Raw genomic sequence first — 25,420 nt, forward strand, 5'->3', positions numbered from 1 at the left:
GAACAGATAATCCAATGTGGCCGCGCTTGCATGCCTTATTACCATTTCAAGAATGGAAATGTCAAATGGAAGATCCCTGAAATGACAAATGTTGCATCCAACAATGACACAAAGTACTGAACCTACCGATGCCAGACTAAATGGTAAGCATACCCAATTAAAAGGGAGGCAGAGATGGGGGAAAGCGGACATGCATCCACTGCTTTTCATAAGCCGATACATGTGCCCATCCTATCTCCTCAATCAGCTGGATCTTCAGATCATATAACTTCTTCTTTGGTTGCTCAGAGTCCTCTTGAATCATGTCGTTTAGAACCTAACCCACCACAAAGATAGCTAACATTAAGCATGAATTCACAAGTAAAACAGAATCAGTAGGCTCTTTAATTCTTTACGAAAAATAAGATGCAAGTAACAAATTGTGACGATCTTGTTTTGATAGAGGTCTTTCAACTATTAAATATACTATGGTTTCATCAATGTTACATCCCGAATAGACCAGGCAGTTCAAACTCCCTCCGTTCACAAATCTTATATTTGTGAAAGGAGGGAGTATAATAGTAATAATATCCATCCCATATGTGCAAAGATTTGTCTGATAATGTGGCAGTGGAAATTATGTTGGTAGTACTGACATCAGAATACAGTTGAACCATAGCATGTTAGTTACAATGGAGCTTGATAAAAAATTTACTCACTATGAATAAGCAAACTGTACAAATGTTAATTTGATTAGCATAGGTTTATCAGCGAACTGAGAGAACAAAATGGGTTGTGGGAGTGAGACTTCATTGAGTGGTAAGACGTAAGAGTAATGGCTAATATTTTGTTGTTTTCATAACAATGACAAGTTGGCCATTGAAAATAATGGACATACCACTTGCTAAGCCAAGCAAAGCTAAGCTAACAACCATAGGCAATCAAAATACATGTGCGGACTAGATCCACTAAACAAGATAGTCACCAATGCCATATGTATTTACTTAAAATCTCTTGGGCACTCAGTCATAGAACTATTTGACAAAGTCAACCGTTCCTTTTCATTAAAGTTGTCATGACTGTCCCAATAAAAGCTGGAATCGCAACTGCAAATGCTAAGAATACAGGTAAGGGAACTGGTGCTTGGTAGGGATATACCTTGAGTGCCGTGCCACATCTTCCACAGCGCCTCTCACGTAGAACGGTCAGAGTGCCGTATTTTGTAGATTTGGCATCAACCCATTTAATTAATTCTTTGTAATTCTCCTCAAAAACATCTTTAGCAGATGCCTCGGTTGACTCATCAGGCTGAAAGAAAGATATCTTCATAAGTAATACTACTTAATAATATACACACTAACACAAATACATGTTCTAGATTAGAGACTGCCAGTTGACAATGTACAAAGCTAAGACCAAGGTATGGTGCCCAAGCCAAGCCACCTACCAGACAAAGGCAAAGAGAATGAGGGGCTAAAAGGAGTAGTAGGTTGTTAGATATATGTTATACTCCCTCCATTCCCTTATACAAGGCCACTATGAAAAATACATTTTGCATCTATATAAGGCCACTAACAGTAACCGACGCAAATATTAATGATGTTTTCTCATACTACTAACTTGCTTAATACTTGCATGCATGTAGTCATAATGACACTATGCTACTTCCTTCCCATTCCTTCCTTGCATGCATGCAGGCGTATTAATGATCCCAGTTAACGAAAAGAAAAGTGGGCTTGCAAAGATGTCATTAAATTTTTCCTCTTCGAATAAACCTCGTAATCGTAAAAAAGTGGGTTTTTTAGTGCTGGGCCTAGCAAAAGAGAAATCGCCGTATACTAGGCCCTCCAACTTCTTAAGAGGTTTATCTAAAAGATTCGCGATATAACTAGGAAGACCTTTCAAATACCACACATGAGTTACGGGACATGCGAGTTTGATGTATCCCATTTGATATCTTCGTATCCGAGAATCCACAAATTCTACCCCGCATTTTTGGCAAAATCTTTCGTCTTCGTTTTCAGCTCCGCTCGCTCGAGAATCGCCACAAGCGCAAATCCCGCTTTTTATGGGTCCATTGGTATCTGTAATCTGAGTTTGTGCCTTGTATAAGGGAATGGAGGGAGTAGCTGTTTTAGGTGTCCATATACAACACCTGTATGTATTGTACTAGCAAGATGCCCGTGCATTGCAAGGAACATCAAGATGCATTTTTTTTACAAAACACCTGTTGTGATTGACCCATGCAGGAGTAATCCCATGTGTAAAAACTAATGATATCTCGAGAATTTCATCGAAAGAATGATATATCGAGAAAGATGAGAGATAAGGTGAGGAGGAGTGGGGCGCGGTGGTGATTTGTGGTCGGACTTAGCAGAGGCATGGGGATGAACGATGCCGGCAGCGGCCACCATGCCAGATTGTTCCAGAGGCTTCTTTTTTTAATTACTCAACAATGAAGTTGTGGGAGATAAGGATGAACGAGAGAGGTGCGGGTATCCTTTTGCAAAATTGCCATAGTTTGCTTTCTATCCGTCAGATATAGATCGGACGGTCTATATTGCAAGATGGCAGGCACACCATCATCACCAACTTGATTTTTTATAAGAGTAGAGATATTGTCCTAGAGACACATGGAAGCAGTAGCGCAGTGGTAGCAAGACGAGCTTGGCTTCATCGCTGCCAGTCCCTAGTTTCCACCATGCGTTATGTGCCCGCTCGTCTTGCTAACATGGTGCTACACTGCTACTGCATGCCGCTGCACTCTTTAGCCACCACCACCAGTTCCACCAGCCTGGCCCAGAGAGCAGATCCTAACCCCGTAACCCTAAACACCACACTCCGTCTCCCTCGCTGGTTTGCCCCCCCTACATCAACCTGCCTCTTCATCCCTACCTCTCCCCTTTTGCTTCCAACTGTTTCTCCATCACTTCCGCCAGAGTGCAATTGGTAAAGAGGCTGCCACCACCACCAGTTCCACCAGCCTGGCCCAGAGAGCAGATCCTAACCCCGTAACCCTAAACACCACACTCCGTCTCCCTCGCTGGTTTGCCCCCCCTACATCAACCTGCCTCTTCATCCCTACCTCTCCCCTTTTGCTTCCAACTGTTTCTCCATCACTTCCGCCAGAGTGCAATTGGTAAAGAGGCTGCCAGCAACACTGACTAGCAAAAAGGGCAGCCCGGTGCATGTAGCTCCTGCTTGCGCAGGGTCCGGGGAAGGGTCCGACCACTTTGGGTCTATTGTACGCAGCCTTTCCCTACATTTCTGCAAGAGGCTGTTTCCAGGACTTGAACCCGTGACCTCCTGGTCACAAGGCAACAGCTTTACCGCTGCGCCAAGGCTCCCCTTCCAACACTGACTAACAGTGGAGGTAAAAAAGAAGCAACAACCGCGGAGCTTCAGCGACAATGAGCTCGCCTTTCTAATTTTCGATCTGCCTCTCAAGGCAGGGCAACCGGGCACAATGACTCTCGAATTGCATCTGCCCAAAAACCAAGGTGGCCCCTAGATACATTGGCTAAGACCAGAATATACACATTGGCTGGGCATGAAGTAGGAAGTAGGAGCATGTTCCTCATTTCAACGACCAGGTCATTTCAAATATAACAAAGGTTTCTATAGTTGATCATCAAACAGCCTGATGCAGAACCCAACTTCTAGGTTATGACAACTGATCTTATGAGTATATAATATAAAGAACTTGACATTCAAGGTAAAGGAAAATATGCTAAAAGAAAGATGATGTACCTTTAACGACTCAATCTCTGCCAGTGCAAGACCTTTTTGGTATAGTGCATCTGCTAGCTGGTCTCGTGTTTCTTCCATTTTTTTCTTAGTTTTCTATTTGCCAGTAAATGTTCGAGGAAAACAACATTCAATAGGAGCTGGTACATTTGATTAATTAAGGAGCAATGATAGTAAATAATTATTAATGATATATACCTGTGATTCTTCATCCTCAGGATCGGGTTTTAAAGACAAAAGTTTTGCTAGTTGCTCTTTGTCAATACTGTCCACGACCTCATCAGCTGCAACAATAACCTGAATACCAAGAATACCATAGACAAAGTCAGAAACAAATCTCTTACTGGAAAATTAAATTTTGATAGTCAGATAAATGTGAAGATAGCTGATTGGAGCATGAATACTGACACAGAACTACAGCGGCAATATATATACATTTTGACAGCAAAGAAATAATCTCGCACCAAAACGGCAGTGCCATCTGAAGTGAGACTGAAGTGCACTGTATATAATACTGTATTTAGTTAACTAAACAAATTAACCTGTGGAATTCTATCAGGCAGTTATACAGTTATAGATCATGTGAAAGATGCAAGACTGTAGACCATGTGATTGTCTGATTGTTGGATAGACTCAATATAGGCATCTGATTAGAAACAAAATCAGCTCAGGTTTTCTACTCATGTAAGACCTGAATTCAGTTTTGCCAGCATATTTGACGTCAGGATATATTAATGAACTGCATGCCAGTTTCGCATGTTCAAACTTGGTTTTGCACCAACCCGTGAAACCATCTTGTACAAAAAAAGATAACCAGCGCTGCTGCTGACATCACATTTAACGAAGGAAGTTGAACTACCGTCGCATAGCCGGTTTTGTCCGGTTTAATCCCAACCCATACTTGAGCACTCTTAATGCCAGCATTGTCATCAGCAAAAGTTGCACTATTTGAAGGAGTTAGACCCATGATAACATTCGGTTGCATGAAGTCATCGACTACAGTATCAGATCCTTTTGTAAAAGAAGAGTAAAATGTACTCCCTCCGTCCCACAATATAAGATATTTAAAACGTCTTATATTATGGGACAGAGGGAGTACATCAGATTGCCCCTAGTGATTTCTTCTACCTCGGTCATATATTTATTTAGAGGGCATTAACATGAACTGTTCCATGTATCCAATCATAGAGATCGTAAAAAAAGTGATGAAAGTCTGAACAAGCAGCATGCTTCGTATAAAGATAGCACCTTTGCTCATAGTTGTTCAGTCCAACAATTCAAGATGCATGCAGTACAACATAAACGAAGAATCAATATCAGTTACCTCTTTGTGATGGCTAATTTTATCATCAGAGGTTGATTCCTGAAGTACACATTCCAAAATTTTGGCAAGCAAAGGTGTATATTTTGGATACTCAGACTGCAGTATGCCAGGAAATATTATGGTAAGTAAATTGACATCAAAGAAAACAATATTGTAACCCAATATAGCTCACAGTTTCAATGGCAGAGTAGCATAAAACATGTTTATCAAGAAAAAACTCATACTCCCTCCGTCCCAAAATAAGTGTCTCAACTTTGTACTAGCTGTAGTACAAAGTTGTACTAGAGTTGAGACACTTATTTTGGGACGGAGGGAGTAAGATATAGCATCTTATTGCATGCATTAACTGTATGTGTTAGTATGTATTCCCTCCATTCCAAAATAAGTGTCGTGGCACGACACTTATTTTGGAATAGAGGGAATAGAACTTAGATTTGGCAGAGGGACCAGTCAACAACATATTCTCAAAAAGAAATTGAAAAGGAAAACGCAGGCATGAAAGGAGTTAAAAATTCAGATTGACAAGATCAGTGGAAGGTGTGAACGATACAATAAACACCTTCAGAGGGTTGAGTCATATTAGTCTGTAACCACATAAAGGACGGTAAAAAGTGTTAAGTATATATGGTGTGTTTGTGGCCCAGGCCCATAGTCTAGAGTGTGGCCCAGGCCCATGTAACCTTGTATAGTCTAGAGTGTGGCCCAGGCCCATGTAACCTTGTATATATCTCTCTCCTCCTCAATACAGAAAACTGTTCGGTCATTCTCTCTTCCTCACGTTTCCTAACATGGTATCAGACCAGGACCAAACCCTAGTCCCTCTTCCAGCCGCCACCCATGAAATCGCCACTGGTGAGGTGATTCAGGCGGATCTGTCTGGTGAGGAGACATCCACATCGCTGCCCCATCCCATCTTCGTCATCAACCTGTAGGAGTTGCTCTCCAGCAACTCCTCTGTGTGTTGTGTGTCCTCACAGCTACTTTGTGAGAATACTTCCCTTGCTCTCCAGCAGCCATCTCCAGCAAGCTCTTGGTGCCTTCCCTGCTCTACAGCAAGCTCCAGGCGTTCCCCCTTCTATCCAGCAAGATCCAGCAAGCTCCTCCTTCTATCCAGTGAGATCCAGCTCCTGTTTGTGGCTGTCTGCTGCTCTTCTCTTGTTGCTGCCTGCAGCTGCTATCAGATTGGGTGTTTCCAGCTGCTGGCCGCTCACCACTATGGCAAGAAATGATTTCGGATTTGGTTCTTTGATCATAGATATCAAGCTTGATGGTTCAAACTACAGGGAATGGGCATTTTCTGCCCGGACTGTCTTGAGGACAGCTGGTTTTGTTTCTCATCTGACAGATGATCCACCTAGTCCAAATGATGATGCAGCAAGGAAGTCTTGGCAAAAGATCGATGATCATGTGATGGGAGTTTTAATTCTGGGTGTTGAACCCTCACTCCGAATGAGTCTTGAGCATCACACTTCAGCTAAAAAGATATGGAAGTACTTTGAGCAGCGCTACCTTCAGCCCAGCAGTGCACTTCATTTCTCCTTGTTGCAGAATTTACACAACACTCGGCAGCCAGAAGACATGTCCATAGAAGAGTACTATGGAGCTTTCACTCGCATCACTGGGCAGCTAGGTTCCATGGTTCCAAAGGGTAATTCTGGTTGTGAGTCATGTGCAGCGAAGGAAAAGTATGACCATCAGACTCTCATGTTTCAGTTTGTGATGGGTCTCAAGCCAGACTTTGAGAACATTCGCACTCAATTGCTTGGTCGTACGACTCCTCCCACCTTGACAGAGGCACTTGCTAGCTTGATCGCTGAGGAGACTCGTCTCCGTTCTCTTGGGGCTACTTCTGCGCAGACTCTACACGCTAGTGTTCTGGCTTTTCCTCAGCGGCCAGGTGCCTCCAAGGCCACACCTTCAGCTGTCGTCTGCTCGTTCTGCAAGAAGGCAGGACACCACAGAGATGGTTGTTTCAAGCTTCATCCAGAGCTGTTAGCTGAGTTTCAGGCTAGACGGGCCCTCAATCAGCAGCGTCGTGCACCCCAGGCTCCTTATCAGCAGCAAGCAAGGGGTGCTTCTGCATCTGTTCTCTCTCAGCCCGCTGTTGCTGCAACCCAGCCTTGGGTTCTGGACTCTGGAGCTTCTTTCCATGTGACCTCTGATCGCTCTCAGCTTGTGTCTTGCCAGCCAGTGCAGGATGGTGCCTCTGTTCAGACTGCTGATGCTACACCTTGTTCTATTACTCATCAGGGTTTTCTTTGCACATCCAAGTTTTCTGTTTCTGCCATCTCCTTTGCTCCAGAGCTGTCCATGAATCTTATGTCTGTTGGCCAGCTTGCTGATATGAACTACTTTGTTGGTTTTGATGACTCATTTTGTTATGTGCAGGACCGTCAGAGCAAGAGGGCCATTGGAACTGGCCATCGCCGTAGAGGATCCACATCCTTGACACCTTACATCTTCCTTCAGCTTCCACCACATCCGCGTTCCGGATGGCTGCATCAACATCAAGATCCACTTCGTCATTTTCTTTTGCCCAGTGGCACCATCGCTTAGGTCACTTGTTTTGGGTCATGTTTCCATAGATGTTGGTTTTCACTGTAAGGGTTGTAAGCTAGGGAAACAAATACAACTACCATACTCTTCCAGCACTACTCATTCCAGTCATCCTTTTGATTTAGTGCACTCTGATGTATGGGGTCCTTCCCCCTTTGTTTCGAAAGGTGGCCACAAACATTATGTCATATTTGTTGATGATCACTCTCGACATACTTGGGTCTATTTTATGAAGCATCGTTCTGAGTTGTTCTCTATATATAAGGCTTTTGTACATATGGTCCATACTCAGTTTTCTAGTGTTGTTCGTGTTTTTCGTTCTGACTCCGGAGGGGAGTATCTATCTACTGCTTTTCGCGGGTTTCTCTCATCTGAGGGTACTCTCCCTCAGCTTTCGTGCCCTGGTGCCCATGCTCAGAATGGTGTTGCTGAGCGTAAGCATCGCCATATTGTTGAGACAGCTCGTACCCTTTTGATTTCTTCCTTTGTCCCCACTCATTTTTGGGGTGAGGCTATCTCAACTGCTGTTTATCTTATCAATCTCCAACCTTCTACTCGCCTTGAGGGCAAGTGTCCTGGTGAGGTTTTGTTTGGTTCTCCTCCCACGTATGACCACCTCCGTGTCTTTGGTTGTACTTATTATGTTCTTTTAGCACCTCGTGAACGTACCAAGTTGACTGCTTAGTCTGCTCAGTGTGTCTTCCTTGGATATAGTCTTGAACATAAGGGCTACCGTTGCTATGATTCTTCTGCTCGCCGCATTTGCTTTTCTCGCGATGTCACTTTTGTTGAGGATCAACCCTTCTTCTATTCCCCTTCCACTAAACCATCATCCTCAACTTCTTTAGAGTCTACCTCGTTTCTTTCACTTCCACCTATCTTTTTAGATGAGTCCATAGCTGAACAACCTTCCTCTGTCCTAACATCAGAACCATCTCCACCACATGTTTCATCTCCTTCCTCACCAGCTCCTTTCTCTCTTCCACTAGCTCCACCTCTAGATAGTCTTCCTTTCCATTACACTCGTCGTTATTCTACTCCTCCAGCCAGTACTTTCCATTATACTCGTCGTTCTAAAGTTCCATGTGACACGCAGTCATCTATTCCTTTGTCTTCTACTCCCCCAGCCAGTACTACTGACCCTTGCACTGACGGTTCTTCTCTAGCAACGCGATACAAAAAGGACTTATATGCAGGGGCTGTTTCTGAGCCTAGTACCTATCAGGAGGCAGTTGTGTCACCTGAGTGGCAACTGGCTATGTCTGAGGAGCTTGCAGCCTTAGAGCGTACTGGTACATGGGATTTGGTACCATTACCTCCTCGTTCAGTCCCTATCACTTGCAAATGGGTGTATAAAGTTAAAACCAAGTCAAATGGTTCTGTGGAACGCTACAAGGCTCGCCTTGTTGCAAGAGGTTTTCAGCAGTCTCATGGGAAAGATTATGGTGAGACGTTTGCTCCTGTTGCTCACATGACTTCAGTTCGAACTCTAATTGCTGTGGCTGCTACTCGGTCATGAAAAATCTCCCACATGGATGTGAAGAATGCCTTCCTTCATGGTGATTTACATGAGGAAGTTTATATGCAGCCACCTCCAGGTATCAAGGTTCCATCAGGTCATGTTTGTCGTCTTCGAAAGGCTCTTTATGGGCTTAAGCAAGCCCCTCGTGCCTGGTTTGAGCGGTTCAGTTCTGTGATTCAAGCCGCCGGTTTTTCTCCTAGTGAACATGACCCTGCACTCTTCATTCATACATCTGAGCATGGCCGTACATTGCTTCTACTTTATGTAGATGACATGCTGATTCACTGGAGATGATGTTGGGTATATTGATTTTGTTAAGAAAAAATTGAGTGAACAATTCAAGATGTCAGATTTGGGGTCTCTCAGCTATTTTCTCGGGATTGAGGTCGAGCACACCGATGATGGTTACTATATCTCCCAGCAAAAGTACACTCAGGATTTGATTCTTCGCTCAGGTCTCACTGACACGCGCATTGCTGCTACACCTATGGAGCTTCATCTGCAGTTGCGTCCTACTGATGGCACTCCTCTTGAGGATCCCTCTCGCTATCGTCACATTGTCGGCGGTCTAGTGTACCTCACAGTGACCAGACCTGACATCGCACATGCAATCCATATTCTCAGTCAATTTGTCTGTGCTCCCACCTCAGTTCATCATGGTCACCTATTCCGAGTCCTTAGGTATTTAAGGGGAACTACATCTCGCCGCTTGTTCTATGCTAATTCCAGTCAGCTCCAGCTTCATGCTTACTCTGATTCCACTTGGGCGAGTGATCCTATTGATCGTCGCTCGGTCACTGGCTATTGCATATTTCTTGGTACATCTCTCATTGCATGAAAATCAAAGAAGCAAACTGCCGTGTCTCGCTCCAGTGCCGAGGCAGAGCTTAGGGCTCTCTCTACTACTACAGCTGAGATTGTATGGCTTCGCTGGCTATTGGATGATCTTGGTGTCTTATGTCATACGCCAACACTTCTTCTTTGTGACAGCACTGCTGCTATTCAGATTGCTAATGATCCAGTCAAGCATGAGTTGACCAAACACATTGGTGTGGATGCCTTTTTCACTCGATCTCATTGTCAACAATCCACTGTCAAGCTACAATATGTCCCATCAGAGCTTCAAGTCGCAGATTTCTTCACCAAGGCACAAACTAGAGATCAGCATAGGTTTCACACTCTCAAACTTGGTGTATCAGATGCTCCTAACCCACCTTAAGTTTGAAGGGGGGGTGTTAAGTATATATGGTGTGTTTGTGGCCCAGGCCCATAGTCTAGAGTGTGGCCCAGGCCCATGTAACCTTGTATAGTCTAGAGTGTGGCCCAGGCCCATGTAACCTTGTATATATCTCTCTCCTCCTCAATACAGAAAACTGTTCGATCATTCTCTCTTCCTCACGTTTCCTAACAAAAAGGAATAAGAATGCTTCCACATAGGATTCTCTGGTGTTTTGAGTAAGAAGAATACATGTATTAACAAAGTACTGACAAATCAATATATTCGATAGCACATCTGGTGCTTTCTGATTGTATCTGAAATTATAAGATTATAAAAAGATTAATGAAGGGAAGTCATCGCTATTACCTTAAGAGAAGCGACAAGCTCAGTCCAGGCAGACTTGTTGTCCTCATTGTCTTGTTTAAGGCCCGAAAGAAACTTTATCTTGGTGTCTCGAACCTATTAATACAATTAGTTATGAAGATCATATACGCTCTTATATTTATTTATGATCTAAACGCTCTTATATTTCTTTACAGAGGGAGTATTAGCTAAAAATAGCATTGCTCATGATACTTTCCAAGTAACCAAAGTTTGCTGTAATCTATCCAGGAGCAAGATTTATCGTTGATGAAAAAGTACAAAGACATAGCATTTAGATTACCAACATATCTTCTACAGTAAAATCATGAATTGTCAAGAATTAGTCACATGAGTTATTAAACAAAAAAGTTGTGCTAGAAATGTCAACAACAATCTGAATTCAAGTAAATAGCATTTAACTAACTACTGAAGTGTGCCAACCTCATCATTTAACCTCTCAGAAATACTCTTCTCTGTTTCAACTGAAACCCCCTTTTCTTTAGTATCATCAACCTGCAATTTACATAATCATAAAAGAGTTCCCTGAATATGCGAGACAACATAGATAGAGCTGAAAACATGGGTGAAAGCTGAAAACTAATATGGCCTTATTGGGACTCTATATGATTTACATCTGAACTGGTGGTCTAGCATTATAAGGATAATAATAATAACAAAAAAAGGATAATGTTAAACTAAAAGGAGTTGGTAATTTATTCCAGTGCTACTGACCTTTGATGGTGGAATGATACACAAAATGCTATAAGATGCTGGAGCATGCTGTTCATCTTTCTTGTTGAAGGAGCTTACTATACCATAGGTTATGGAGCCAACTAAAACAGACCCAGGTGGAGCACCCTGTAAAGCAATCCAACATATAAAACCAAAACAACATTACAAAACTGCTTAAAAACTGATATGGTATTTTAGTGATATCTAACAAAATAACATCAACAGGATATGTACCTTCGGAAGTTTTTCTCTAGATGGTGGACCCACATAGAATGCTTCAGGTTCTCTATTAACAATAAACAATGGTGGTGACAACGTGTTATTTTATTAAGATGGTAGTGAACATTCAGAAGGAACATACCCGGGAACTAAAACAGAGGACTTGAAGGCGGCATTTCCAATTATAGGACCATCAGGTTCAGAGTAGAAACTTAATTGAATGCAATCCTGCAATTAAATTGAACATTTAAATCAACCCTGTATCGTTAATTGCTAGATAAATAATTTGCATGTGCAAAATTAATGATAAGCATGATTCTTCGCTTGCAACTTGCATACTAATTGGACAAACTGAGAAAAAGAGACTCATTCTCCAACTGAAATATTTAATAGTAAGAGGATAATGTTTTACCCCATGGAGCAAAAGGATACAGTTGTATCAAGCCTAGTGGAATGCATGAAAGAACACAATTTAATCATGTGGTTTATTCCATCTGTCTGTGAACAACAAACTGATAACTTGAGAAGTAGTATGAACCTCTATAGGAGTGTGATTCTATGCATGCTAAATAGTGTAAGTTGATGATACATCTTTTGTGGTGGTCCCCTATGTACAAAACTCCAATCCTTGCGCAGGATAATTCCCAAAAGGACGATTAAGCTAACATCTACAGCATTACCTATATGAGCCTAACCAATGTCCCCAAAAAGGAAAGGAAAATATAACAGCTTCCATGTCACAATATATCATGTGATGCACAGTCAACAAGAAAATCATCATCAAGCCATCAATAAAGCACGATTAGCAACATTTTTTTAGTATTAGATGCAATACCTTCTTCTCTAGTTTTCTCTCAATAAATAGAACCAATTGCTTCAGCTTCTCCAAGATTTGCACATTTTCATGCCTACAACCACCCATAAGATATATTTATGCAACAGATCATAGATGAACAGCATCTAAAATAAGATAACCACAAAAATATGTAATAGAAAAGATCCCATAAGCCAGAGGGTGCAAAAAAATGTACTCCCTCTGTCAAAATAGTGACCTAAAAAGTCTTATAGAAGTTGACAGAGGGAGTATTACTTTCCATCTCTACTTTTTCCTCAGACTGTTTAAAAATGCATAGCTATCTGAATTATTTTGAATTAAATCATAAAAGCACAACATAGTTAACAAACTAAGAAGAGCATCACATAAATGCAACCTAGAAGACACAAAGCTAATCTTGCTTTTGTCCATTTACCAATTAACAACATATTATATATCCTATTAAGATTCAGCACGGGTGCTCTAGTCATATTTATATTCATATCAACCTCTAGTATTGGGCAAGAATGGACTAAAAACAGTATATAGTCAGAAGAACACCAAAGTATTGGTGGGGCACTGTTACAAAAACCGGCCGATTAAACGCAGCTCGGAGGCAAACCGATGCGAATAGGTCCAATTCAGTGTGTTAACCGCCAGAGGCGATTATTTGGTCTGATAAGCCAATTAATCCAGTTCAGAACAAATAATCGGGGAGAGAGCGATTAAATGGACTCAGGTTTGGGCTGATAGAGCACAAAAAAATCAGCCCGTGCCCATCTCCCAGCCACCCTGCGCCTTAATAGTTTGGCAATTTGGGCGCTCCCACTCCTCTACTCTCGTCTCCCGCTCAATCCCGCCGGCCGCCGGACAGTTCCTCGATGACACACCCGGTCCCCCCAACAAGCGCAGGCACCTCCAACACCTCCTTGCCAGGCAGAGTAGATTTGGTATGTTTCGACTTACGACAAAACTAATATGCGAGGTAAAAAAAACGGAGGGAGTATGTTGCTGCTCCTCCCTCCACTGGCTGCTATGTTGCTGTCCTCCCTCCTCTGCTGCTGCTGCTGGCTTGGCCCTAGTTGACCCACAGATTAATGGTTTATCGGTTAATCCCTACTTCTCTGTTGCGTCTAGATGATTCACTGTTACTATAACTTTCCTGAACTTACGCTCAGCTTGTAGTTAATTGGAATTTACGAAGTTAGGTGAATCTTTAGTAACTATAGTAAAATATTTTATGTTATATTCCTAAAAAGAAGGTGCTTCCAACTAATTGCCATATCTGCAAGTACGAAATGCTTTTGAGAAGACAACACAATGCCCTTAACCAAGCTATAGTGGTTTATTTAGTTCTGATTCTTCAGTGCTGAAAGCGAAATCATATTAGTCATCTAACCTTATATGCAGCATTACTTAGAAGGTGGGAGAGCTGTACCTTATGTACAATTGCAGTGTGTATTCACCTTTTGGAAGTTTGACATAACTAGGATAGACATCACCAGAAGAGTAAACACACTATTTTCAAACAAAAAGGAAACGTTCCAAGTCAGTAACAGAGCAATATATATGTAGATCGAACTAGTGATGAGTCAAAGAGTAAGGATAGCCCTGAAAGGAATAAGCCACAGGAACTATGCTGAAAAATACCTAAATTGCCACCGGTATTTGGATGTTACAAAATATCACCTTATTTGGCACATAGTAAATGGCACGGTTTTCATAATGTGAAAACCGATCATATACCAAATTACATAATGCAAAGTAGGTGTCATACTTCATTACTAAATGGGCATATGCTACTTCTATCCTTAGGCCATTTAATCACCTTGGCACTTGCAAACGTAAGCCTTCCCTACAGATTACATGCCTCTAGTTGGATTTCTAAGTTCAACTTAAACATCTAGCATGTACATCTTGTTATATATAATTCATTGTTTGTTGAGAACTTTTTGTATTTTCATGAATACAAGATGTAGCACTGAACTCCAACTCTCTAATGTATCTCGAAATCTAGGCGCAAATGCATGCGCGCAAATATGGCTTCATCTATACTGCTGTCCACACATGAAAACCTTGCGAGAGGGCTGCATCATCTTTGCTTGGGCGCATGGAATTTCAAGCACATCCGAAGGTTATGGAACAATTGAAATCACAAGACCAATAAATTGGGTGTTGTAGAGCATTTCTGGTCATCTATTTTTAGTATGGCAACAAAATGATATGTTTAGGTAGAAGATGACATCAGCCATGTGCAAAGTATACTTTCATACTGGACTAGTGCAAGCAGAATAATTGAAATAAAAAAAGGTAAAAATGTTTCTGTTAAGAGTATAATTCCATACTTAGTCTAGGTTTGTGTCTCTTAAACTCAGCTAACTGCTATATGTGTCATTTGGGCCTCAATGCATCAACTAAATGTTATCCAAGTCAATTCGTAACAGTCCAGCAGGAACAACAGTTACTCGAATCACATATAAATCCTCCTGCCATTGGAGATACAGGAATTAAAGAGATAATTTTTTATAATGAAAAGAAGTGTACCTTATTTGAATCTGAAATTCTATAGAACTGAGACTCAAACTTATTATCATATATTCTGTTGTTAAGTAGGGGCAGATGGGGCTTTACTTCAGCACCGTCCTCCAGTTTGAATTTGTAACTGTAGAGGTTCATAGGGAGAAAAGATTGTGAAAACCACATCAAGGACTAACTCAAACATAGTTACCCCAGAACCAAATATAACTCACGTCAAAGTCAGTGCAATAATTTGTTTGCCAGAGGGTAATCTATCACGGCTGGTGGGAAGCGGACAAAAGTTAGAATCCACTGGTCGATAAGGTATCTTGATCTGCAAGCCACAAAAGTCAATATCTGGTCAAAAGAATAACTAGTCATAACCTTCTATTGATTCTTGACTAACCTTGTTCAGAGTGGCAACAGGAACAAGCCTTTCTGATGCTAATAATGATCTAGCAACAATACGCATAGGTGACTCACTACCATCAAGGGCAATTACTTTCTTATCAATGAAAATTCCATGAAACACAATCTGCCAAGTTGCAAATGAATATATTTAGCACGTCATTTAATATAAACCAGATGCTATGTCTTGGAAGTTGATAAAAGTACCTCGAAATCAACACAGGTAGGTTCATGGCTAGCATTTCCACTAGACCAGAACTGGGCTATAGACAATTCCAAAGTTAAGCCACCTTCAACAGGAAAACTGAAATTCTTGATAGATGGTGACGAGAAAGTGACAACAGACTCCCATTTGATAGGTCGCTTCAGTGGACACATCTGTCATATACTCCCATTTGACGTTAAAATTCACATATTTAACTCATAGGACTAAAGGTAAAATCCCAATGTAGTGTATATACCTGAACAGTATCCAAAAAGAACCTTCTAGGAGTATCAAAGGCTGATGTGCGCATGGTAACTTCCGCCCACGAGGCCCCAATTGGCACATTTATGAACCTCCTTTCGATATGACCTGCAATCAATCAGATGGGAATAAACTAACTACGCTTTATTTCATATAAAAAAGATGGAAGTAGTTAAAATATTAAATATCTGGAAGCATGTCAACAGAAATGAGAAAACAAAGCATGAGTCAGAGTTTTAAAATTTTAAACTCAATGGTATTGGTTGACAAAAAAAATTATGATCATTGTTCATCATTGGTTCCTAGGTGGTGGCATTGTACATCCATTCCCCAACCCAAGATGGCTAGGCTCACTTCTTTGGTCCAGCATTGTAGTAGTGATAGGTCAAAATAAACAAAGTATGGTGGCTGATTCATCAACAAAGATAAAATCAAGATTTGAGACAAGAGAGTTTCAGCACACTGTAAGTGAACTAAATCTGTGGAGAAAGACAGAATTCTATTGTGTTCATGGGGACAAAAGTGCAACCAGTCTTTTTTTTTTTTTTGTGTGTGTGTGGGGGGGGGGGGGGGGGCTCTTTGTGGTTAGAAACAAATGCAAAGATGATGCTAGGGGAAGTCAAATCTGCACATTGGCATCATCCACCTAGTTCCTCCAGGAGTGCACTCTCCAAATGTTGATGAATACAAGCAATGTTAGCATATGCAAAAGAATGCGGGCAACAATAATGATTTTAATTTAAGTTAAATCAGAGCTCCCAGTAAGCAAGAACAATAATTAGTACCTGACTTGAAGTACAGTTTGGAAAGTAACAATACTGGCGGCTCTCCTGATAGAGCAATAGGCTTAATTATTGTGATTGGCACTCGGAAAATGGGTCCACGCCATGGTGCTCTGCAATCCATGCCATAAACTTCATAGTAGTGAAGGCCACTACTGATATTAACAGGATTGACGACAATGCTGCAAAAAGGCAAAGCAAACCAAATGAAAGCAGGACACTTGACAAAATGAACAGGGCATGTAATTGAGCAAATTATTTACTACTGCATGTCTAACTTAAAGGCCTTTAATTTCATCTGCCATTGTGTGCTATGATACTAACCAACCTACACATTCCTTTGGTTGAAAAGCCTTTATAAGTTATAATGTGCCGCTGGTTTTTAGTGATGTTTGTATAAATATAAGAGAATATCCGGCATCAGGAATCATGTTTGTATGACACATATATGCATAAGCATTACCTATAACGAGACGAACTATAGTGCAGTTCAGTTTAACGCGCATGTCCTTATAAACCAAAGTATCAACAATTATAGGAAGAACAAGTACAAGTTGATATCAAAAATTATTGCTCTTGAGAAGGAGAATGAGGGAAATAACATCTAGTTGAACAGAAAGAAGGTACCAACTTGAAACTGCGCCCATTGTTTGTCAACAATATATACTCAGGAATATTAATAACAGAGCTATCAGTGGAATGCAGCTGCAGGCACTCCTCAAATGGAACCAATTGCTCCAAATTACTCGCATCGTCGTGAAATTTTGGGTTAAGTTGAACAGTCCACTGTAAAGCAGAGGATATAACATATAGTTAATTGTAATGTTTAAAACAAATGAAAACATCTAGTACAGATAAAAATTTCGTGCTCCACCAGACAGAAAAACGTGTAAAACATTTTTTAATCTTACTGATCATAAACAAGTCATACACGCCTACTAAGCTACTACCTCCGGCTCAAAATTTAAGACATTTTTGTAGGCTAAACTAACCTACAAAAACGTCTTATATTTTGAGACAGGTAGTACTAAATAAGTAAAAGAACCATCTTACAGTGGTCAAATACAATGCTACAAAACCAACTCTCTTTGGGGAGAGGGAAATATAAGCATGCCAGGATAACCCAAACAAGTTATCAGGAACTGACCTCACTCGTTTGTTGACATGAATTACTCCCACGTAGATATATTCCTCTTAGTTTTGGAACTGCAGATAATGCATTTGAGTTAAGTAATCAAATATAATGTATGAACTCAACATCAATTAGTGTGAATCACAGGTAGTACATCATACCCGCTCCCCAATTGTTTTGCCTGATCTACTATAAACTGCTATTCTAGAGTAGAACAGCGTCCCAAAATCAATAGAAAATACCAAATTACCAATAAAATATTGCCCAGTAGAAGTTGTAACTGTGACTAATCCCTCTGTTCACTACATTTCAAGGCCTTGGGGGTCTCAGTTTCAAATTGTTCATCCATTAAGAAAATCGAGTGTAGTAGTTGTAGTGTTTCCACTCATATATACAATATCAATAAGCACGAGACAATGAGATAATTTTGATCCAAGCCAACCAAAATCTTTAACTCCCTTTCTTAGTTATCCACCCAATCGAGTGCAGAAATGTTATACCCTCCTCTAACCACTGTTATGAGAATTGTTTTTCTTTCATCCTTACAGATTTGCTTTTGACGTGATATTTATTTCATCAAAAAGGTAGCTCATGGCTTTGCTCTCGAGATGAGAATGTTATCACTTATCAGAAATTCTCTAATACTACATTTTAGTTTTATATGACATTTTAAGGATGATGGGCGTATGCAGATTAAAAATTGTGTACGCACAGTTGCATGTTTTTAATTATAATTTTCTTCGACAGCAGAAACATTTCAAGGTAAATAAACATGTAAAAAAATGTACTTGTACATGCCAAAAAATTGATTTCTTTTTTCATGTTTCAATTATGTTAGATGAACATGACTTGTCTCTGCTTAAAATGCTTCAGAAGAACTTTTCTGAAGAAAACAGAATGAAAAAAAATGCTTCAGAAGAAGTTGAGTGGCTGTAGCGTTCAGTAGAGGTCATTCTTCATTCTTATTAATTTCTGTTGGAACTCATAAGTTTATCCAGAAGAAGATTTATCATGGGAAAATATGATACATACTTGACTTCCCTACTTGACTGATTGAGATTCTGTAAGAAACAAGTGGCAACTTCTTAGTTTGCCGCGCATATTCATAAGCCCTGAGAAAACAGCAATGGTATGCATGATGATGATTGGACTCAAAATCAATAGCATTAGATTAAGAAAAATGTATCCCTCTAGAGCATAACAGAGAGAAGAAAAATTGTGCTAACCTATCAACTTGCAAAAGCCCATGTCCTGTTGTCAGTTTCTCCTCAGGTGCATCACTTATAGATGAAGCTGTATTCTCGATTGCCTTCCTCACAGTATAAGGGCTTACTGGAATGCCTTCAGCCTAAAATATACACCTCATTAAAGTAACTGAATACATGTTTCATACTCCCTCCGTCCCAAAATAAGTGACTCCTTTGTACTAAGTTAGTACAAAGTTGAGTCACTTATTTTCAATGTTTTAAATAGCGGGCTATGGTATATAGCGGCAGCCCTTAAAAACAGCTATAGCGAGGCTATAGCGGCAAATTGTACATGAAATCAAATAGCGGCAACATGCTCAAACAGCTATAGCGCAGCTATAGCCTATAGCTGGCTATTTAAAACTATGCTTATTTTGGGACGGATGGAGTACTTCACATTGCATTAACGGAAAAGATGTTGGCCAGACAAACCTTCATGGCACTAACAAGGAGAGCAACCCCACCACAGGCAGAAGGAGATGACATGGAAGTACCATTCATGAGCATGCGAGACTGAAGGGTCCATGTTGGCACAGGGGCCACTGCTCCACCAGGTGCGCTAATGGAGACACCAAGATCCCCATCAGCTGTGGGACCTCGACTAGACCTTAAAAATCCAAAAGGTTCAATTAGCAATAAAAAAATTATTGTTTGGGAACTAGAGGACGACGAGCATTCCCGGGCTAGCGCTGTCCAGTTGTTCACCGTACGTTAGAGGACTAGACCCAAGTTGACCTCGGATGATGCCATTGTTAGAGAACTATATTGTATAACGCAATAAAAGAATTACCAACTGATCACATACCATGTGTACTCCATCCCCTCCGACGGAGGTTGTACGACACAGTGAGCTCCAGCAGCCATAGCTGGTGAGACATAGGCACCAATACCAATAATGCTTGAACTAGTCCCGCCAGGTGCACCAACAGTGTTTAAAGCCGGACCGTTGTTTCCAGCACTACTAATAAATATAATACGATGCTTGTCGACAACCTGTGAAATAACAGAGCACCAGCTAAATTGCTATAAAACATTCTAAGAAAGAAAGAAGACTAGAATGTCCAAGAATGAATATGGATAAGAAATAATAACACACAAAAGGAGTTCACCTCATTGACAATATCAATGAATCTTCCATAGTCAGGAAGAAGAGCAGGCTCACCGTAGCTCATATTAATCAGATCGCATTTGTGCTGAATATACAAGAATTCAAGGAAGCAGGTCAATAAAAAAGCTGAGACGTAAGGGAAAAAATTATTGTTATTTCGCAAACATTAAGCACTTCATCAGGAGGTGTTTAAGGAGTTGTAAATATAACAGAGGCAAATACACTGTTATTTACTCTGATAAATGATGCACCAAAGGGAGTATTATCACCTCTACTGCAGCTATCAAGGCCCTAACCAAGCCTGTCCCTGTCTCCATTGATCCTAAGCGGGTATCTCCTATTCTACAAGAAATCAATTGTGCCCCTGGTGCAACTCCATTCAGCAAAGGTTCCTGTTTAAAAACATTTCAATAAACTGGTGCTTGTATAATTGTGGTTTAAATGAAAAGCCAAAAGTTAAGGAACATACTTCAGGATGAAAAGCAGCTGCAATGCCGGCAACATGGGTAGCATGCGGAGAGCAGTCAGTTACTATGCTGACAAGGTTCCCATCATCATACACATTTGCTACAAAAGAGCAAGCATCTAATTTGCTAAAAATCCCAAACTTTCGCTCAATCCTGCAGATAATTTTGTATAGATCAGAAACACAATATATGGACGATAACCTTCTAGTTTACAATGGTAATACGGATAGATTGTACTCCCTCCGTCCCACAATGTAAGACGTTTTTGCAAGCTAAACTAGCTTGCAAAAACGTCTTACATTATGGGACGGAGGAAGTATAAGATAAGATATGGGAACAACATACTACTTCAACTACAAGTGAAAACATGTCTGGTATGTCATGTTTACAAAATTTGTAATAAAACATCCCAAATTGAATCACTGGCTTCTCGTTACTAGATTTACAAATCATATATACATTTGGAGAGAACCTAAAATGGCATAGCTTCTCCAGCCAGAAGAAGTGGTGCAGCAGTAATTGTATACAACAGTAGGTATCTACCACCATGAAGATGGTGGGCTGCAGATAGGGACTTGATGTAACAGAATCATCTACAGAAGTACTTATGATGATGATTTTGTATCACATAAATCACATATTAGTAGAGTATAAATGTTGGTGAAACGTGTCCTAATAAATACGCCTTATATTTTTGGGATGGAAGACGTATTTCACAGTTATAACAACAACAAAGCCTTTAGTCCCAAACAAGTTGGGGTAGGCTGGAGCTGAAACCCATAAGATCTCACAACCAACTCATGGTTCTGGCGCACCCCTGTCCATGGCTAGTTCTTTGGTGATATTCCAGTCCTTCAGATCTCTCTTTATGGACTCCTTCCATGTCAAGTTTGGTCTACCCCAACCTCTCTTGACGTTCTCAGCACGCTTTAGCTGTCCGCTATGCACTGGAGCTTCTGGAGGCCAGCGTTAAATATGCCCAAACCATCTCAGACGATGTTGGACACAAGCTTCTCTTCAATCGGTGCTCCCCAACTCTACCTCATCATCATTCCAAACCCAATCCTTCCTTGTTTGGCCAGTTGGCCACACATCCATCTCAACAAGCGCATCTCTGCTACACCTAACTGTTGAACATGTCGCCTTTTAGTCAGCCAACACTCAGAGCCATACAACATTGCCGGTTGAATCGCCGTCCTATAGAACCTGCCTTTTAGCTTTTGTGGCACTCTCTTGTCACAGAATGCCAGACGCTTGGCACCACTTACTTGAACAGCAAGTAATAATCAAAAAGGATAGACTCAATCTCTATCTCTTGCTTATCTAAATAATTAACCTTTCTATTCACATAATATTCCATATTCATTTGAATATTCCATAACCTTATATTTGCTCACATGATCAAAAATAAAGTGAATTCTCTGATGAAGACCTTAAATGAGCACTTTCAGCACCTGAAGTATTCATGTGGACAAAGCACATCAAACAGGACCCTAGAAAACAAAATGTCTTTCGAGGACTAGAAGGAGCAACGAACTGTGTGTGCAAGAGATTACATCGTCTACTTTACAACATCAACACCACAAGATCGACCATACCTGTAGTTTGTCAACGGAACAAAATCTGCTAGTTTTCCACTATCTTTCTTATCCTCAAGTCCCTGAGTATCAACTGCAACCCTCCACACATCACCATCATGCCATACAACAACATCAATCACAGGTCCCCTGTCATCATAACCCTGCAGAAACAGAAATAAGACATGTACATAGCTGAAATCAGCTAAAATTTCGGGGAAGTATGATCGCTTTCTTACATCTGCTTGTTTCCTCAGGCAATCAAGTCTGTTTTGCAGGTCTTCTTGAGCCTTTTTCAGTTTAGCATCATCAGGCTTACTATGCTTCTGCAATCATTTTCGGTGGAGGTGAGCCACTCATTTAAATAGATGTTTACAGAATATCATAAAAAGCAGTGTGCAAGGCCAGCAGTATCACTCTTAGCTGGAATATAGACTCAATATTAGCAGTACATATGCAAAATCACTTCATTAATGGCTTTCTGTATCTCCTAGCTGAACCACTTTATTTGACTGCCACATCACATACTCACAATGCTTGACAATAGCTATCGCGCAAAGTGTAATCTACAAGGAGTACATATACTCCCTCCGTCCGAAAATACTTGTCATCAAAATGGACAAAAAGAGATGTATCTAGAACTAAAATACATCTAGATACATCTCCTTTTATCCATTTTGATGACAAGTATTTCCGGACGGAGGGAGTAATAAAAAGAAAAACAGCACGCAAAGGAGAATCAAAATTGTAAACCAAATGAATCTATACGCAACAAAAGAAGTCACTTCAACCTTTTCAAACTCGTTCAGCTGGTTCAGAGCTCTGGATATCGCTTCTTGGTTTTCTTCATCCCATTTCTTTTTTCTTTCTTTCTGAAGTCATATTTAATAGATTTTCATTAAAATATTGATATTGAGTGTGATATAAAACCTTCAGAATGCAGGCATTAAATATTGTATTTACCTTCAATCGAGATATAAGTGTGTCCGTGAAGAGTTCATATACTAGTTTGCAGCCAACACGCCACTCTTGAGAAGGGTTCTTCCATGAGGGATTTACAGACAAACGAGCGCCTGAGTGTAAACAGGGCTTAGCATATCAGGGCATCAGGACAGAAAATTGCCTTTCAGAATATGGATATTCTTCAAGGCATGGAGCGCTACAGGTCGCAACTATTGAAAAGACAATATAATTGGTATATGGTACCTCAGATACCAATAGAATCATAATCAAGTACATGCTAAAGTTGAACAGCATTAACAAAAAAAAGTTGCAGTGACTACGACAAGGGGAAAAAACGAGTTTGGTTTTAACAAATTTTGCTAATTCACATAAATAAATGTTTAGCTTCAAATTGTATCCCATTAAATGAGTAATATAAACAAAACAAACCCTCAGGGCATGACCAACCTGAAGCACCAACTATAGCACCGTCAGCATCAGCTTTCACCACTTTGGACGTGTCAACATCACCACTACCCGTGCTACATTTAAGAGCATACTCGTTGGCAAATACATCATTCAAGAGAAATTGGCAACTGAAAATAAATAAACAAATAGTGCAGTTTCCAAATTCTGGAAGAGTCTAAGTACCAATCAATAACATCAAGGATCTTGGGCTTCCCGTCAGAAGTTTTCTGCAACCCAGCTGCAGCCGGATCAACTCCAGAATCTATCAGACATACAAGTCACATCAGCGCAAAACAAGTAGGACAATGAAATCCTATGAAATACACATAATAATTGCATGCCAGAGTTAGATCCACCACAGATCGTCCGAGACTCGAGCTATACCCATGTAACCTGCCTGAGCTCCTCCCCAAATGAAGAGACCTTCCAACCACCATGTACGCGAGTTGTTAACTTGTAATAGCCTCATACTGGTGAGCTTTAGAGCATGTTATCTCCTCCTTACATAGATGACTACTCGCAGGAGCATTTATTTTTTGTCAAAAGAGACTGGTTGTGTTTCGTTAGCAACAAGAAGTGCTATGCCATGTGCTGCAACATGACAACATCTAAGTCTATGTTAAGTTAGGATCATGCAAACCGGGTAAGTGCTGCCTGCTGCAGTAGTCAGAATCATACAACAAGCAAGTGAAGTCACACCCAATAAGCTGCAAATAGGATTACAAAAACAGCAGATCACCTCCCATATAAGTCAATTAACCATTTCATTAATCTCCCACATCCTACAGGCGTTGCATACGTGGGCCTAAACTGCAGGGACTGAGCCCCCAGTGATGAATCAGAAAATCCTCTGAACAGCTCAGTGGAGCCACCTACTTGAACACTACAAACTGGGCAGAGCGATGACCCAAAACACCTCGTGAGCTACACTCTCCAGCTGACGACACGCCATACCAGAACTCAGACGCGGTTTGACCTCTGCCGGATCAAAGTATCGACTAGGGATCCAACCGAATTGCCAATTCAGACCGCATCGGCAAAATCCATTCTCCAGCCAAAAGCTGAGGTCAACTACAGTCAACCCTCACCTCAGTGCAACGATGTGAGGTAGTATCGACTAGCCGGAGCAGGAGTTGGGGGCAACTGGAAGGCAACTCACCGAAGATGGCGATGAGCGAGCCGCGGCCGTCGTACTCGGGGTGCGCGGCGAGGAAGCGGTCAACGCCGGTCTCCTTCTTCGGCATGAGCGACTCGAGGAAGGAGGGCTCGGTGAGGCGGAACCCGCCGGCTGCGGCGGCGGCGGTCGTCTCCTCGGCGGGCGGCGGCGTCGTCGGCGCGGAGGAGGAAGACGGCATCGCGGTGGGCGCGACGCCTGCGCTGGGGCCCGGGCCCCGGGTCGGACCAGCCGCGACGGAGGGGTGGGCGTTGGCGTGGAGCGGTGCGGGGGTGGAGGAACAGGCGGAGACTCTGAGGAGGGGCCGCGGGTGGGCGACGGGTTTATGTAGCGCGGCTGCGGCTGCGGTCGCGCTGCCTGCGCAGCTCCCGAGCCACATTAAGGTGAAGGCTGGCTTCCTTTACACTTTTTCCAACTGATTTTGGAGTTTGTTTATTTTTGAGTGGATTCCGAATGTTCAGCTCGATTGCCGGATCTGCGTGGAAAGCATGGCTGATGCTGATGATGATGATGGGGAGACGCGTGAGTGGAATTGAAAATGGCGGAACTGCTGTACCAGAGCTGAGCGGCAATGGAGACTGTGCCAAGCGCCCGCCGGAAGCCGCGAGCGTGGTGGGCGTAGGCTGGCGGCCGGTGGTTGGCTAGGGGCAGTCTGGC

General features: G+C 41.5%; 1 protein-coding gene across 1 annotated transcript; it reads right to left on the minus strand.

Moving 5' to 3' along the window:
* Window positions 1–7: 7 nt before the first annotated feature.
* TPP2 (tripeptidyl peptidase ii) lies at window positions 8–25,420 on the minus strand. Its single transcript, XM_048679212.2, has 34 exons — window positions 24,749–25,420; window positions 23,773–23,851; window positions 23,590–23,663; window positions 23,143–23,252; window positions 22,971–23,051; window positions 22,419–22,505; window positions 22,201–22,343; window positions 20,605–20,755; window positions 20,405–20,527; window positions 20,137–20,220; window positions 19,833–20,020; window positions 19,460–19,634; window positions 19,007–19,128; window positions 18,813–18,892; window positions 17,796–17,854; window positions 17,280–17,434; window positions 16,652–16,830; window positions 15,862–15,974; window positions 15,608–15,778; window positions 15,399–15,527; window positions 15,226–15,326; window positions 15,020–15,137; window positions 13,914–13,993; window positions 12,497–12,569; window positions 11,804–11,889; window positions 11,677–11,728; window positions 11,443–11,568; window positions 11,152–11,223; window positions 10,714–10,806; window positions 5,051–5,146; window positions 3,925–4,023; window positions 3,730–3,822; window positions 1,138–1,287; window positions 8–316 (listed from the first exon to the last, which is right to left on the minus strand). The coding sequence occupies exons 1-34, from the start codon at window positions 25,140–25,142 to the stop codon at window positions 158–160; spliced, it is 4,095 nt and encodes a 1,364-aa protein (XP_048535169.2). The 5' UTR covers window positions 25,143–25,420; the 3' UTR covers window positions 8–157.

This window comes from Triticum urartu, chromosome 6A (genome assembly GCF_056163025.1).
Source record: "Triticum urartu cultivar PI428250 chromosome 6A, HENAU_Tu73, whole genome shotgun sequence".
Lineage (NCBI taxonomy): Eukaryota > Viridiplantae > Streptophyta > Magnoliopsida > Poales > Poaceae > Triticum > Triticum urartu.

Bases quoted from the DNA above. Each gene is read 5' to 3' on its own strand.
- TPP2 (XM_048679212.2), bottom strand. From the start codon at position 25,142: ATGTGGCTCGGGAGCTGCGCAGGCAGCGCGACCGCAGCCGCAGCCGCG. The intron at 23,052-23,142 runs GTAAATACAATA...ATATGACTTCAG, and splicing joins CACTTATATCTCGATTGAAG to AAAGAAAGAAAAAAGAAATG. The intron at 18,893-19,006 runs GTTAGCACAATT...CTGTTTTCTCAG, and splicing joins GGGCTTTTGCAAGTTGATAG to GGCTTATGAATATGCGCGGC.